General features: G+C 38.5%; 1 protein-coding gene across 3 annotated transcripts in view; it reads left to right on the forward strand.

Moving 5' to 3' along the window:
• Positions 1 to 14,391, forward strand: part of Trpc4 (transient receptor potential cation channel subfamily C member 4) — a 160,040-nt gene that overhangs the window by 109,332 nt on the left and 36,317 nt on the right. For all 3 annotated transcript variants that reach the window (XM_051176934.1, XM_051176935.1, XM_051176933.1), the window contains exons 4-5: positions 276 to 612; positions 13,181 to 13,320. In XM_051176934.1, the coding sequence (XP_051032891.1) occupies positions 276 to 612; positions 13,181 to 13,320 (477 nt within the window). The remainder of the gene's footprint in view (positions 1 to 275; positions 613 to 13,180; positions 13,321 to 14,391) is intronic.

Consider the following 14,391-nt stretch of genomic DNA (forward strand, 5'->3'; position numbering starts at 1 on the left):
GAATTAGGCGTTCATTATCTATTCTTTCTCAGAGTGACTCACGGTTTGATTATTTCACTCCAATATCAACTGAACTGCAGCTTTTGTCTTTGAATTCCAAAGGATGTATGGTTTATTTAAATTTTATTTAAATATGAAGTAAGGAAAATATTAAAGGTTGTCATTGTATTTTACTAAAGCTATATGTTAAAGGATAGAGATGACTGAATTCTTCCTGGTGAACTGAGGTCATTTCATATAACAGGGACTTAATTTTCATTGTCCTTTCCTCCTAGTTTGTTGCCCAGCCCAACTGCCAGCAGCTGCTCGCATCCCGCTGGTACGATGAGTTCCCAGGCTGGAGGAGAAGACACTGGGCGGTGAAGATGGTGACGTGTTTCATAATAGGACTGCTTTTCCCCGTCTTCTCCGTGTGCTACCTGATAGCTCCTAAAAGCCCACTTGGACTGTTCATCAGAAAGCCATTTATCAAGTTTATCTGCCACACAGCCTCCTATTTGACCTTTTTGTTCCTGCTGCTGCTTGCCTCTCAGCACATCGACAGGTCAGACTTGAACAGACAAGGTCCACCACCAACCATCGTGGAGTGGATGATATTACCGTGGGTCCTGGGTAAATGTGTTACTATAGAAAATATAATAACAAACGTGTTTCTGCCATGGAATTCTGTTGCTTAGAAAGAATATTCATTAATGTTTGAGGCAGAGGGAAATTACATATAGGTCCTCACCGTGGTAGCTCTAAGACCTAATCCTCAAAACCAAAGAAACATTTTTCAAACTGTGGTAGACTTGCTCCCAAAAGCAGCCCAGGAAAGAAGGCAATCTTAGGGTACAGGATTGCAGGCGCTGATGACTCCATGTCCCACAAATGACTCAGGGTTTGTGCCTCGCTTGTCTTTTGTGTCTTTTTGACATGTCTTATTGGCCACACATAATCTCTTATTTTTCTCCTGTGCTGGCATCTGAACCCAGAGCATTTTTAGGGGAAAGCAGATACTCTGCCACTGATTGAACTGTATCCCAGCCCCCAAGTTTCTTATCTGCATTTAACAAGATAGGTATGTATCTCTCTAAAGAACTACTGATTTTATATATAACATGTTATATATAACTATACATGCATACACACACACACATATATATGTATGTATATACATACACAGAGCATTTTAAAAGCTTTGTCTATTTTTTTTACTTTGAAAATTTTGTAATTAGAAAATTAGGAAATTAAACAATAGACATTTTTCAACCTCCATGTTACCAGAGATAGATAATTCTTTTATAACTGCTACAAATCAGAGAAACCTTGTTTATGAATATTAAAAACTGTGTTTTCTTTCCTTCCTTCCTGTTACTGTAGCCATGCCTAGAATTTGCATTTTAATTATCCCTTTCTGCATCCTACTGTGGTTTATAGAGAAATCACATTTTCTCAGCTTAGTTCTTTGCTTGAGATCCCTGTGGTACCAGAACCAGCTCATTAGGAAACATGACAAATTTCACAATTCACTGTCTCAGGAGATCTGCTTGGGTTAACTTCAAAATTTCAAGGAGACTAAAGTGAGGAGCTATCAGGGAGAAAGAAGAAGACCAGCCTTCAGTCCTAAAGCTTACAAACAACCTAAATAGCAGCTAAGAATAAAAGTACAGCCAGGGAGCAGAAGCACACCCCTTTAATCCCAGCACTCAGGAAGCAGAAATAGGTGGATCTGTGAGTTCAAGGCCAGCCTGGTCTACAGAGTGAGTTCCAAGACAGGCTCCAAAGCCACACAGAGAAACCCTGTCTTGAAAAAAAAGAAAGAAAAAAGTACAGTGATGTGCGATTGGGTGTTTTATAAGACACTACTTTTTTTTATAAACAATATCTCAAGTGACTCTTAGTGTCAGTTCTAACTAATCTGATGTTCACACACTATGTGTTTATCTAGGTTAAAAAGAAAGTTTCCTTCTGTAAGCCTTCAAGAAATTATTAACACCTTGGGGTTGATAGTAAGATGAAATTATTGCTCTCCTCCAAATTATCTCAACATAATATTTTATGTTATTTTTCCTCATAAAAACTTTCTAGAATAATTAGTAGCAAAACACTTATGAATTTCTGTCTAAGTATTCATAACTTGCAATGCATATCTGAAAATCATGACATTCCAAATGGATCACACACCTTTTTTAAGGAAAATATAGTTACAAATATGGTATGTCATAAGCATATATAGTATTTCAAGTCTTTGACTATCTTCAAAGAGTTAAAGGGTGTGACTATTTCATAGCAAATAAAGGCACTTGGCCAGATGGACCTTAAACTTCACAGGAGGGGATGGGTAATATATTAATGATCAGAACTGCAGAAAATGGTAAATGTTATAAAAGAAGTAGAAACAAATAATTTTTAATAACATTTGTGCTTAAAATTGCCTTGAGTACCTTCTATATGTTAAATCCATAGTAGAATATTCCTTGACATGTGGATAAAAAAAATGACAGCAGTGTCACAGCTCAGTGGTTAATGTAGAGACTTAGCTTATTATAATTACAATGAACTGTATTACAATTCCAGTAGTCTGAAGTATCTTCAAGAGGCAACTTTTTCAGGATGATTTGACTGCAGAGGGCTAATTGATCTGGGAACTTCTAGAGTGAAAAGATATTTCCTAGAGTTAAAAAAAATATTTGAGTGATTATTTCACTTCAGCAGTAAGGCAAGTAACAAATGGTGTTTACATCTCAGGTAGATTTTAAAACAGTTATATTGTCGAACTATGAGAGCCTCACCCCTAAGACTGAGTCTGGAGTGCTTTAAGAGAACTGTTCCGGATGCTTGAGCTGGGATTCTGTGGAAAGGCTACTTCTACGGGTCTTAAAATATAAGCAGCCACAAAACCTTGGGGTTTTCAGTGCGTTCATCCATAAAGGGAGAGGATTTTCATTGTATGACACAAACATGCCATTGAATCTACTGAAATGCCCTCATTAGAGAGACAGAATTGCTATTCTTACAAAGGGGCAGAAGACAGCATTAGGATAGGAGTGCTTAGACTTTTCTATGAACATGTGGTACAGATTAAAAGAGTGTGGTCTGATTTGATGACTGTATCAGTGGGTCATGTATATTTTCTTGTCCAAGGCTGATAGCTATTGGAGTAAGGCATCTTTAATTTCATTTCCTTACCCAACCATTTCCTAATCCATGCATCATATGGTTCTAGATTTATATAGCAATAAGATAAAAATTACTTAAGAATGGAGTGATGGCTTAGTGGGTAAGAGCTCTGGCTACTCCTGCAGAGGACCAGGGTTCAGTTCCCAGAACCACCATGGCAGCTCATAACCATCTGGAGCTCCAGTTCCAGGGGAATCTGACACCATCATCTGGCCTCTGCAGGCACTATGTATGGTGCACATATACACATGCAGGCAAACACTTAATACATATAAAACAAAATTAAGGAAGAGAAAAAGACTTCCTTGGGATACCAGTTTTCAGAGCTTCTCACAAGCCAGTTTGAGCTTATCCTCAAGATCCATCATAACAGGTAAATATATGCCATAGCTTTTTATACTGAACATGTGTGTGTGTGTGTGTGTGTGTGTGTGTGTAGACATGCATATGCATGTATACATTCAGCTTAGCAAAACTTGTGACAATTTTACATCATAAAATTTTATGACAATAGCATTTTGTTATAAAAGTAGCTCTTCAGTAAAAGTTATCATATATTAAATGATGCTTTGCTCCTAAGAGGAGGTGAAATGGTTGTGCAGTGATTGGCATTAAGTTATGCCTAAGAATATGCCACAGTCAAACAGTATGTAAATCTATGCACTGTGAGCAAGATGAGAAGGGTGAATTGAGGAGATGGTGGAGCAGAGAAAGGCATCTCGGCTCTGTTAAAAATAGTGCCTGTTGAATTGCTAGCCACAGAGCAAGAAGTGCTCATAATATCCACATTACCCAGCTTGCCTGGATCTCAGGCTTCTTTAACAATTTTCTTTAGCTACATAGGTTTCTCGTTCCCATCATTTGCTGAGTAATTTATAGCTTAAAATGTTGATATTAGCAAGTCTGAAAATTCTCAGCTGAGTCTGCCAAAAACACAACATGGAATCAATAAATGTTGATTTTATTCTCATTCTGACACTCATAGGAACCACTATATATAGAGATATAGATATATGTGTATATGTTTATCATATGTATTTATGCACATATATGTACATAATTTTCATTCTTGTGACCATTTTCATTTTCATCTTTTGGTGCTAGGGAGTGAACCCAGAGTTTCTTGCCGACTAAGCATGTGTTCTATCATTGAGCCATACTTCAGTGATCCATTTTTTTCAAATAGCCACTCAGGCCATGTGACTTCATTGACTCGTACTTTCAGCCTTTCTTCTAAAGCAGCTAGGACCTCAATCAGCTCCAAGCACTGTTACAATGATAAGAAATGAGCCTTTAGGTCTCTTCCATTCCTCCCCCTGACACAATGCTCAAAGAAGTTCAATAGACTACCTACAGTCGTGTACAGATCCAAACACAGTGGCAGAACAGCCATTTCATATTTTAAAGGACCATTGCAGCATTAAAAAACAAAGAAACAAAAAAACAGAGAAGCATTACAGTATATTCATTCCCCTCACCTTTCTGTTTGTGCTGCTGAAATTATTTAAAAACTATTTTCATATAGTTATGCAGAGTAAGCTATCAAGATACACACTATTTAGAAATATTCAGAAATATTCTAAACATTGTTTGTACACCTACTAAGTCACAGTAACTGAATTATTTACTTGGGGAAAACTGAACTCTGTCAGGCTGTGACAGTACAGGTCAAATTTAATACTCAAGACAGACCTACAGGCCTCCTGGGAATTTTGGTGCCTAGTGTCGATGCAAAGAAAGGAGCATGTGGCAAAAGAAAGATAGGCACAAAAACATAAAAAAGGTCAAAGAGTTGGACAGGTGTGTGAGCTGGTTTTGCTTAGTTTGAAATTACAATAATAGCTATCATTGGATAATGATATTAGATGCTAAAGAGGCCGAACAATTTAAGTGCACAGTCTCCTGTGAATGTCAGAGTAACTCTAATCCTTCTAGATAAAGTAAATGATGGGACAGGCTTTGAGTAATATAGATTCCCTGTCCAAAACCAGGGCCTAGAATGTGTGTGTGTTAGTACAACAAATCCCAGACCCTCCAAGCAGAGAACCTGAATTCTCTATGAGACACTGAGCCTGGAATGGGAGACATGGATTACAGGAAGCAAGAAATTTCTACAACATCAAGCCTCTATACATGCACAGTGTTTCCCTCCTCTCCTTAACCCTTTGCCCAAGTACTGTATAACTGAGCCTTGTATGTGATTCATTACAGGTGTAATGCGTTCCAGGATGCACTTTGGTTATGGTGACTGAATGCCATATTTGTACACACTACATCCTTTTTCTCACCCCACCATACTGCTGTTGTCATCCCCTAACCCTTCCTGATTGTCTAGAACAGTCTATATGGTGCTCAGGTGCTGGAATAAGCAATGTCTTGGAGGCGTGAAGGAAGGGAGGGTTGGTGGAGGAGGAATGAAGGGAGAGAAGAAAGGAAGAAGAAGCAATGGAAGGGAGAAAAGAAAATAAGGGCAAGGAGAAGAAGGGATGGAGGGATGAAGGGAGGAAGGGAAAGAAAGAAAGGAAGTACCTGTATATGTACAGGTTTCCTATCTTGTTTCGAAGAATCACTTTCTGGGACATAAAGTTAAGTTCCATGGATTCTGAGAACATTGTCAATATTTCAACTTCTGTTGAGAGAGATGCATTTTTGAAAGGTATTTCAGTGTATTCTTTCTAAAAAATACTGAGAATGTATCTTAAGTGGAACATGTATCTTAAGTGAAAAAAAATGAATTTGCTCATTTAAAAATTTATGTTGTGCAGCTTCTACTAGTTATTGAAAGGGTGCCTGGAGCAGAGAGCCTTTGTCTTCCCATCAGTCTCAATGCCCTGCTGTCATTTCCATGGAAGTGTTTAAATTAATGAAGATCTATTACTCAAACTTCCTGATTGATTATTAAATAATTATACATAGGTATGAACTTTCAGAACATTCTTTCGTTTGACATGGCATTCCCTTTTACTAAACTGAATATATGGGCTTCCTTAATTTTGTCTTCCCACTCTTTTCCCCTAATGCTGAATTAGTGATGTGAAAACCACAGTGACTTAAGGGTTTTCAAATGTCTTCAATTGCAGAGTAATTATTGCTATTTGCATTGTTTCAGCCATTCTTGATAGTCTGCTGACTAAAGTCAGAACCACTGTGAATTTTTCTGAGAAAATTTGGAGTTTGAGTTATCATCTTGCTTAGCTGATTCAGAAATTGCCAAGGTACTTAAACACACTCGAGACTGAGAAACAATTATGAAAGAATTTTTTGTATAGATTTAGTTCTTATGACAGTTATGAGAAACTCCACTCCTTAGAATCTAGATGCAAAGCAGTTTTAATTTTCCAGGCATTCTATTTTTGAATGAGATTGCTCTTAGATATTGATTTCTTGAAACCCTGATTTATTAAAATATAAGACCAGCTTATCTGATTGTTACATTTCTAAGTAATTCTTTTAGAATTCTATACAGTGGATTTTCATCTCCACTGCTCTCACAAATCCTCCCTCTAGAGCCATTCTGATCTTCCCCCAGATCCATCCCCATCTCTCAGCTTAACAACTTTATGTCCTTTTATTTTCAGTAACCCATCAAGCCTTGTTTGTGCTGGCCATGTACTCCTGAGCATGGGTCCATCCACTGGGGCATGGTTGACCTACCAGGAGCCATGTCCTTTACAAAAATGGACTCTCCCTCCCTTAAAAGCCAGACATAGATTCCTAGTTAGGAGACAGGCTTTCTCTTTCCTCCTACGTTCTAGATTGTTAATGGGCTTGGTAGTGTGCAAGTCTTGTGCAGGGAACCAGAGCTGCTGTGAGTTCCTGAGCACAGGCCTATCAAGTCCTGACAACTCTGTTTTCTGTGGTTACTATGATTCCCCCCCTTCCATTGTGGCCCCTGAGTCCTAGGAGGGGTAGTGGTAGAGATGTCCCATTTGTGGTGACAATTCCACTGTTGGCATTCTCTGAACTTGGACCTGTTGTGAGTTTCTGTGTTAACCATTACACAAAGGTGTTTCTTCTTGCTGATGTCTGAGAGCTGCACTTACATGTTAATATAGAGATAGTAATTTAGAAGGCAGTTTGATATTATGTCCATTTAGCAAAATACAGTAGTGGGTTCACCCTCGGGGCCTTTGAGTTCCATAGCCATGGGTTCTTGGTCAGGTTTACAATACCACATTCATGTTTCCTTCTGTGGAGTATGCCTTGAATCCAATCAGCCAAGGCCTTGAATCCAATCGGGCAAGAACTGGTCAATTTTAAAAACTTTAAACTTATAGCAACTTTGCAGACTTTCTTTTCTCAGTGAAAGACTAGTTCACGTCTTGAAGGACTTATATGTGTTCTACATATGGCTTATGCTTCCACTCCAACCTCAGGGCACACAAATCTCCACTCTCTCCGTTCCCATTGCCTTCGGGAAGAAGATGACAGCTGAAGTCTTCATTAACCAACTGGTGCCCCTTCCTTTCCTGAATGTCCTGCTTTCTGGAAATCACTGAGTATCTGTGCCAGGCATGAGCATGTTGGCCTACTAGGGAAGTATTGTGCTCTCTAGATGGCCCTGTATTGCCTGCACAGTGCAAGGTTCTCAGGATGGGATTTAGCTCCATCTGATACCTTGCAGTCCCTCAACCCCCGTACCCTGCAGCCAGTGTGTATGATATTCTACAACCTAGAATGTCTCTCTTGACTTTGGCAAGAAGAGACACACTCAGCTTTTCCCTGTGTTATGTAGAACTTAACAAGAGGACTGCAAGTTCAGACATGTGGAACAGTGTGAGTTCAGGCTGCCACCAGCTGCCCCTCTGATAAACTTCATAGTTTCCCCTTTTCCATGATGAACTGGACCAAGGAAGAGATATACCAGTTAACTGTCAAGAAGATGCCCCAGCAGGGAGTGTGAAGTACTAGTTAACCTTTGTTGTATAATCCTCGGGCTTGGGGGAGTTTCTTGGATCCCCTCACTTGAACTAAGGAAGTATGAAAAGATAATCACCCTTGTGTCTCTCTGATATTTATTCCCTTATTGCACAATAATTCACTGTCAATACAATGTGGCTTTTTACCACCCCCTTTCCAGTGTTTTCTCTTTGTAAACTATGGAAATTGAGGGGGCAAGTGTGGGAATAGCAGAAAGTGTCCTCAGATCCTTTAATAAGCTACCAAAAAGAGATTATCTAGAGTTTTCTACAAGCTGTCTTCAAAAAGTAGATTGCATAAGTTTTTGTCTTTCACTTCCTTTTAAATATATTCTGAGGGGACTGGAGAGATGGCTCAGTATTTAAGAGCACTAACTGCTCTTTTAGAGGACCTGAGTTCATTTCCCAGCACCCACATGGCAGTTCACAACTGTCTATAATTCCAGTTCCAGTGGACACAACACCCAAGGTGAAGTACCAATGCAATAAATTAAATAAATTTTGAGCCGGGCATTGGTGGCGAATGCCTTTAATCCAAGCATAGGGAGGCAGAAGCAGGTGAATCTCTGTGAGTTTGAGGCCAGCCTGGCCTACTGAGCAAGTTCTAGGACAGTCTCCAAACAAAACACTACAGAGAAACCCTATCTCGAAAAACAGAATATACATACATACATAAGCTGCCCTTAACAGTGTCTCTTGGGGGTTTGGTATGATAGGACTCACTGGTATGTAAAATAACTTTTAGTAATATAATTATTTTTCACAGAGACAGACATCTGTGCCTAGAGACACATTTCTAGTCCCTGACTTGAAAAGCAATGGAAAATTCCATTAGTGAGGAATTCTTTGTGTTGTTTTGTCTTTGTTGATTTGGTGTCTCACCAAATCTGTCTTCACTAAAGGGGCTGTAGAGGACCAAGCCCAGCAGCTGTTGTTTTCTACCTGTGTATGGATCCACAGCAAGAGAGGGCAAGATAGAGAAGATCCCTCCCAGTAACACAGCTACACCCTAGAGCTTGCAGAGCTCTCAAGTGTCCCCAGTAAAAATGCCATGGGAAAGAAAAAAGTCCAGGGCAGGACTCCAGAGTATTCTAAAAGGAACTTGTTTTCTCATACTCACTCTCTGTGGATGCTCTTTCTTCATCCTGGATCCATACTCTTGACTTCAGGCCTGTAATAAGGCTTCTTAGCACAGCTCTGAGAAATCATGTCATCTGTTTCTAAACAGAGAGCAAGATGTTGAAGTGTTCCATCATGGGGACAGGACAAACACTCTGTGACAGAAGCTTCCTGAAGCTTTGTTCTCTCCTGTTTTGTTTACAGTTCCTGTGAATAGTTCGCTTGCTAGACGTGGCTCAGTTTGTACTAGCACCCTCTCATTTTTCTAATGGCTTGTTTGTTCAAAAACGTGCTGACTGTTGCCAGAAGAGATAAATTTTTGTCATTTCACTAGCATGATTACAGCAGACTAAAAACCAATGGCCATCAAACAGGTGTGGGATGACATAGTGAAACAATGCTCCAACCTGATGGTTGAAAAAGAAAAATATTTCAGGGCTGGAGAGATAACTCTAGAGGACCCAGGTTCAGTTCCCAAAACCCACAGGGTGGCACACAGTCATCTGTTACTCCATCCAGTTAAAAGGGATCTAATGCCTTCATCTGGCCTTGAGATGACTGATTCTGATCGTAAGCACATGAAGAAAGGATGAACTATGGCTGATCTCTAGAGAGATGCACAAAATGAGTTTCCATGCCTTGCCAAAATTGTTGCTGAGGATACACAGTGAAATACATCCTAGACTCTAGGTTAGAATACCTACCCATTAAGTTTAGAGAAACACTCTTGCCACAGAATTCTTCACACTTTCCAGGAAGCTGTCTTTCATACTTTACCAGTCAAAGATCTGATTTATGCATTCTGGGGCAGGACAGTCAAGTCTTTGTCTACTTGTAGATGACAGACCTTAATCTCATGTCAGAAATTTTGATAGTCAAGCATTGCGATATTGCAAGCAATATAATTAACAATGCTTGTTAATCTTTTAATCAAGTCATATAATCCCAATATCTCTTTAAGATGGCTATTGCTGGGAAGCTGATTCCTACAGTGCAGCTTGACACCTCCCTCATCTGACTGACATATGTGTTCTACTGAAGGCTAACTGGAAACACACCTGCCAATCAATGCTTTCATATGCATATCTTCCAATCTCTGAGAATTGGCAAATTTTTACACACAACAACATGAGTAATGGATATTGAAAGATATTGTTGTCCTGTCCATTGCATTTGCAGATTCAGATCCTAGTGTCCCCGTTAATTAGTAGGCCAGCAGTAGTGACACAGCCTCCTAGTGCTGTGGTTTTCCACACGGACTGGATCCCAAGAATCTTCCCAGAGTATCAGGAAGAAATACCTTCAGTATGAAAAAGGAAAGTGTTGCCATGTGTATCAAGTGTTTCCCACTCTGAAATCCAGTGTGTGCATTGTATCCTTTTCAGTTCTGTGTTTCTCTTTTCTTCAGAGGTGTCAGAAATGGTCCCAACCCTATGTGAAACCCTAAGGGATCTATTCATGAAGAAAATCTCAGAGAGTAATCTAACTAGGATGCCAATGCTGGTGCTGGGGGCAGAAGGAAGGACCCTGTCTTTTTAGTTCACAGTCACAATGGGGCCTCTGCATAAGCTCTAGGGATGGAGAGGTCTGTGACAATGCCCATCACACTATGGTGCTCAGACTTTGCAGATGAGGTAGTTTCCTGGTCTCTGGCCAGTGATAGCATTCACTACACTGTGTGTCATTATTAACCTGACACCCAGCACTGTCTTATGTCTTCCTCAAGTTAAGCATTTTGCTCCTTTAGTAAAAATACCTGGATTGTGTCTGTACCTTTTCCACACAAGTGACCCTTGCACTTCTTGGCTCACAGTATAATCTCCCTCTTGAGTAGGAGTGGGGAATGTGGAGGAGAGCAAACAGAAGGTGTCAGTTTCTGCCTTCTACCTTATTTTTGAGGAAAGGCCTCTCTTGCTATTTACTACCACTGGGCTTCATACTCCAGAAAAGCAGGCCTGTGATCTTCTGAAGAATTGATCTCTGATTCTCATCTTTCCATGGGGTCCCTGGAATTACAAGCACATTGTACTCTATCACAGAATTTACATGGATTACAGGGATAGAACCCAGGTCATTAGGCTTGCAAGGCAAGAGCTTTTACCTACTAAGCCACCTCCCTGACCCTTGTTCTTGTCCTTCGTAGGGGACTAGAAGAGTGGCATGCTTTTCTATGAACATGACACCTCTTTATTTCTTAAATTTTGTGTGAAGATATGACAAGTTACAGTATTTAGATTTAATCTGACCTTTTCTTGCATTTAATAAAAATCAATTACGATCTTTTCAACTTCCTATATTCTCAGCAGCTATCAAACTTGATATTTTACATGTGGCATTTCTGTCTATCATTATTATACAGGAGTCTCATTTATTTTGATAAATGCATTTATAATAGATAAACTTATTTCTTTAATATTTCATAGTGATAGATCATTTGAAAGCTCTCATTAGGCTCTAAAGTAGTTATTATTTTAATAAGATTATGGAAATAAAATATGTACCTATACAAATACTTCATAAGTAATTCAGAGAATTACATAATTAAATCTTTCTATTAGAAAAGACACATAATTTATATTGACCCTGAATGTGACACTTAAGCTATTGTTTAGTATGGTATGCTTATGGTACTTGCCATGAATGTTGTAAGTATCCCTTCTCCAGGACTGAAAGTAGACCACTCAAAGCACCAATTGCCTATACAATTACAGAAAGATACCTTGATCACCTGACTAAAGCAATGTATTCGTTCATTTTGTCTTTCCAGATGAACTATTTTCCATCAATTTTTAAAGTCATTTGACTTAGTAGAAAAATATAGTCCAAACCATGCTTAAAAGAACATTCTTTGACATTTCTATGAAATAAATATGTAGTTATAGAGAAACTGAAAATGTAAGCTTTTTTAAAGACTTTCATTACTATTATTTTTACCTTGTGGATGGGCATTTTGTCTGCATGTGTTTAAGTTCACTATGTGCCTGCAATGCCCCCAGAGGCCAGAAGAGGAGAATAAATGCCACTGGAACTGGAGAAAAATATTTGTGAGATTTTATATATGTAGCTTCTGATTACCAGGAGACACAGTCTCACATCAAATTCCTTAATCCACTGGGCTTTACAACCTTTCTGCAATGTTCTCTGAGCCTTATGTGTTGGGTGTTTTGTAGATATATTTGTTGGGACTGTGATCCACAACTCTGCATTTTGATTGGTTGTGGCTTTCTGTAATGGTCTCCATCTGTTTCAAAGAGAAGTTTCCTTGATGAGGGATGAGAAGTAAACATATCTGTGGGTATACAAATGAGCTAACAAAGACGACACTGATTGTTATGGTAGACAGGGAAAAGCATGAGACCCTACACAAACAATTACAGTCATGGGAGAAATAGTCTTCCCCAGGGAAGAGCACACCTGTTGGTTGTCCAATACCAAATAGTTAGCCCTGAAAACACATTATGGAGGTTGAGCAGTCTATGCTTATGAATATGTATATATTCATGTAACAATAATTAATGATAAGGAGGTTATGAATTTGAAAGAGCAATGAGGAGTATATGGAAGGTTTTGGTAGAGAAAGGGGAAGAGAGAAATGACATAATTATATTAAAATCTTAAACAATAAAGAAAATCATGGAGAAAAAAGATTGTTGTGAGCCCCCAGGTGGATCCTTTTCCAAGAGCCGTAGGAACTCCTAACTTCTGGTCCATATCTTCAGCCCCAAACATCACAATTTTACAATATAATGTACCAAATTACTAAGTTAAATAATGAGCTAGAAAATCTCCTAGAGTTAGCTCAGTGTCCTCTATCTAAAAAGTTGTTTGAAACTCATCACTATCTATAAAAGAGTTAATGTGTCTAACAGAGTCACACAGTCCCTCGTGGCTGCAATATCTGTGGTAACTTCATTGAATATCTCTTTAAGTAGTGATTTGATTGAAAGTCACACTTATAGTGAACTTCTCTATAATTGCAGGTTTTATATGGGGAGAAATTAAGCAGATGTGGGACGGTGGACTTCAGGATTACATCCATGACTGGTGGAATCTAATGGACTTTGTGATGAACTCCTTGTATTTGGCAACAATCTCCTTGAAGATTGTCGCATTTGTAAAGGTAATTGCTCTTTACATTGTTGATAATGCATTCATCTAGCTCTTAAAGGTGTATCGTCAGTTACTATTGGTTTTATTAAAGGACCCTTTTTTGAGCTTATTTATTTATAGGGCTGAAGTACAGAAACAATGCATGTTCTATAATTGCTTTTATAAGCACTTCAAAGCTGCTACCATATCTCCTTTCTGCTAATTAAGATGACTCTGCCTTAAATAAAATAACCCTTCTAACAATAGTTTCTAATTCCAATGAAATTCTACTTCAAACACCACTTAAATTTTGTCAACCCAAATCTATTTTTTATACAACATTGTAAATAAATTTTCTTTGACAAATCACAATATTACTCTTCAAAAGCATTGATAAGATTATTTCATCTTGAACTAACAATTTGATATGATTGAAACAAATTAGTACTTCTTTGCCCTCATCCTGTTCACCATGACACTATCTGTCTGAAAGTGCCTACAAGATTTGGGCATCAGTCCTATCTATAGCTACTTTATTTACATAAAGTATTAGTTCTGCAATGACAAGTTGCACTTTGGGGGATTTGTTTCAGACTGAAGCATTGTATTTTCCATTTTGCTGTTTTCATTTTGTCTCTTCCTTTTTGCCTCCTTTAAAATATAATGTTTTACAGAATGATTGGTGAATTGGTAATTTGGGATGGGGGAGAGATTCTGATTGGTGCTACTTGGATAATGAGTGCAATTTATGATCCAAACTCAAAAAAAATACACACATGAAAGTCTTTACTCACTTTAGTGTCACTCTAAACAATGTTCCAATTCTCATATATCATAGGAACAAAATTGCCCAAATTTGGGAACATTATAGTTTCTACATCTTGGTCAATAAAAATGTTGCCAATATTCACCAAAATACTGAAGAAACACAATTTCTATAAGTTTTATGGAAAGAAAAGTCTCTTGAGAATGGGGACATAATTTTGTAATTTTTCTTCTATGCATTAGTGATATTAACCTTAAACAGTGGTTAAGGTATCAGAAGACAGTCACTAACTGTAACGAGATTGTGCATAGGGAAGCCTGCGCTTAATAGTGCAGT

This window comes from Phodopus roborovskii, unplaced genomic scaffold (genome assembly GCF_943737965.1).
Source record: "Phodopus roborovskii unplaced genomic scaffold, PHOROB, whole genome shotgun sequence".
NCBI lineage: Eukaryota > Metazoa > Chordata > Mammalia > Rodentia > Cricetidae > Phodopus > Phodopus roborovskii.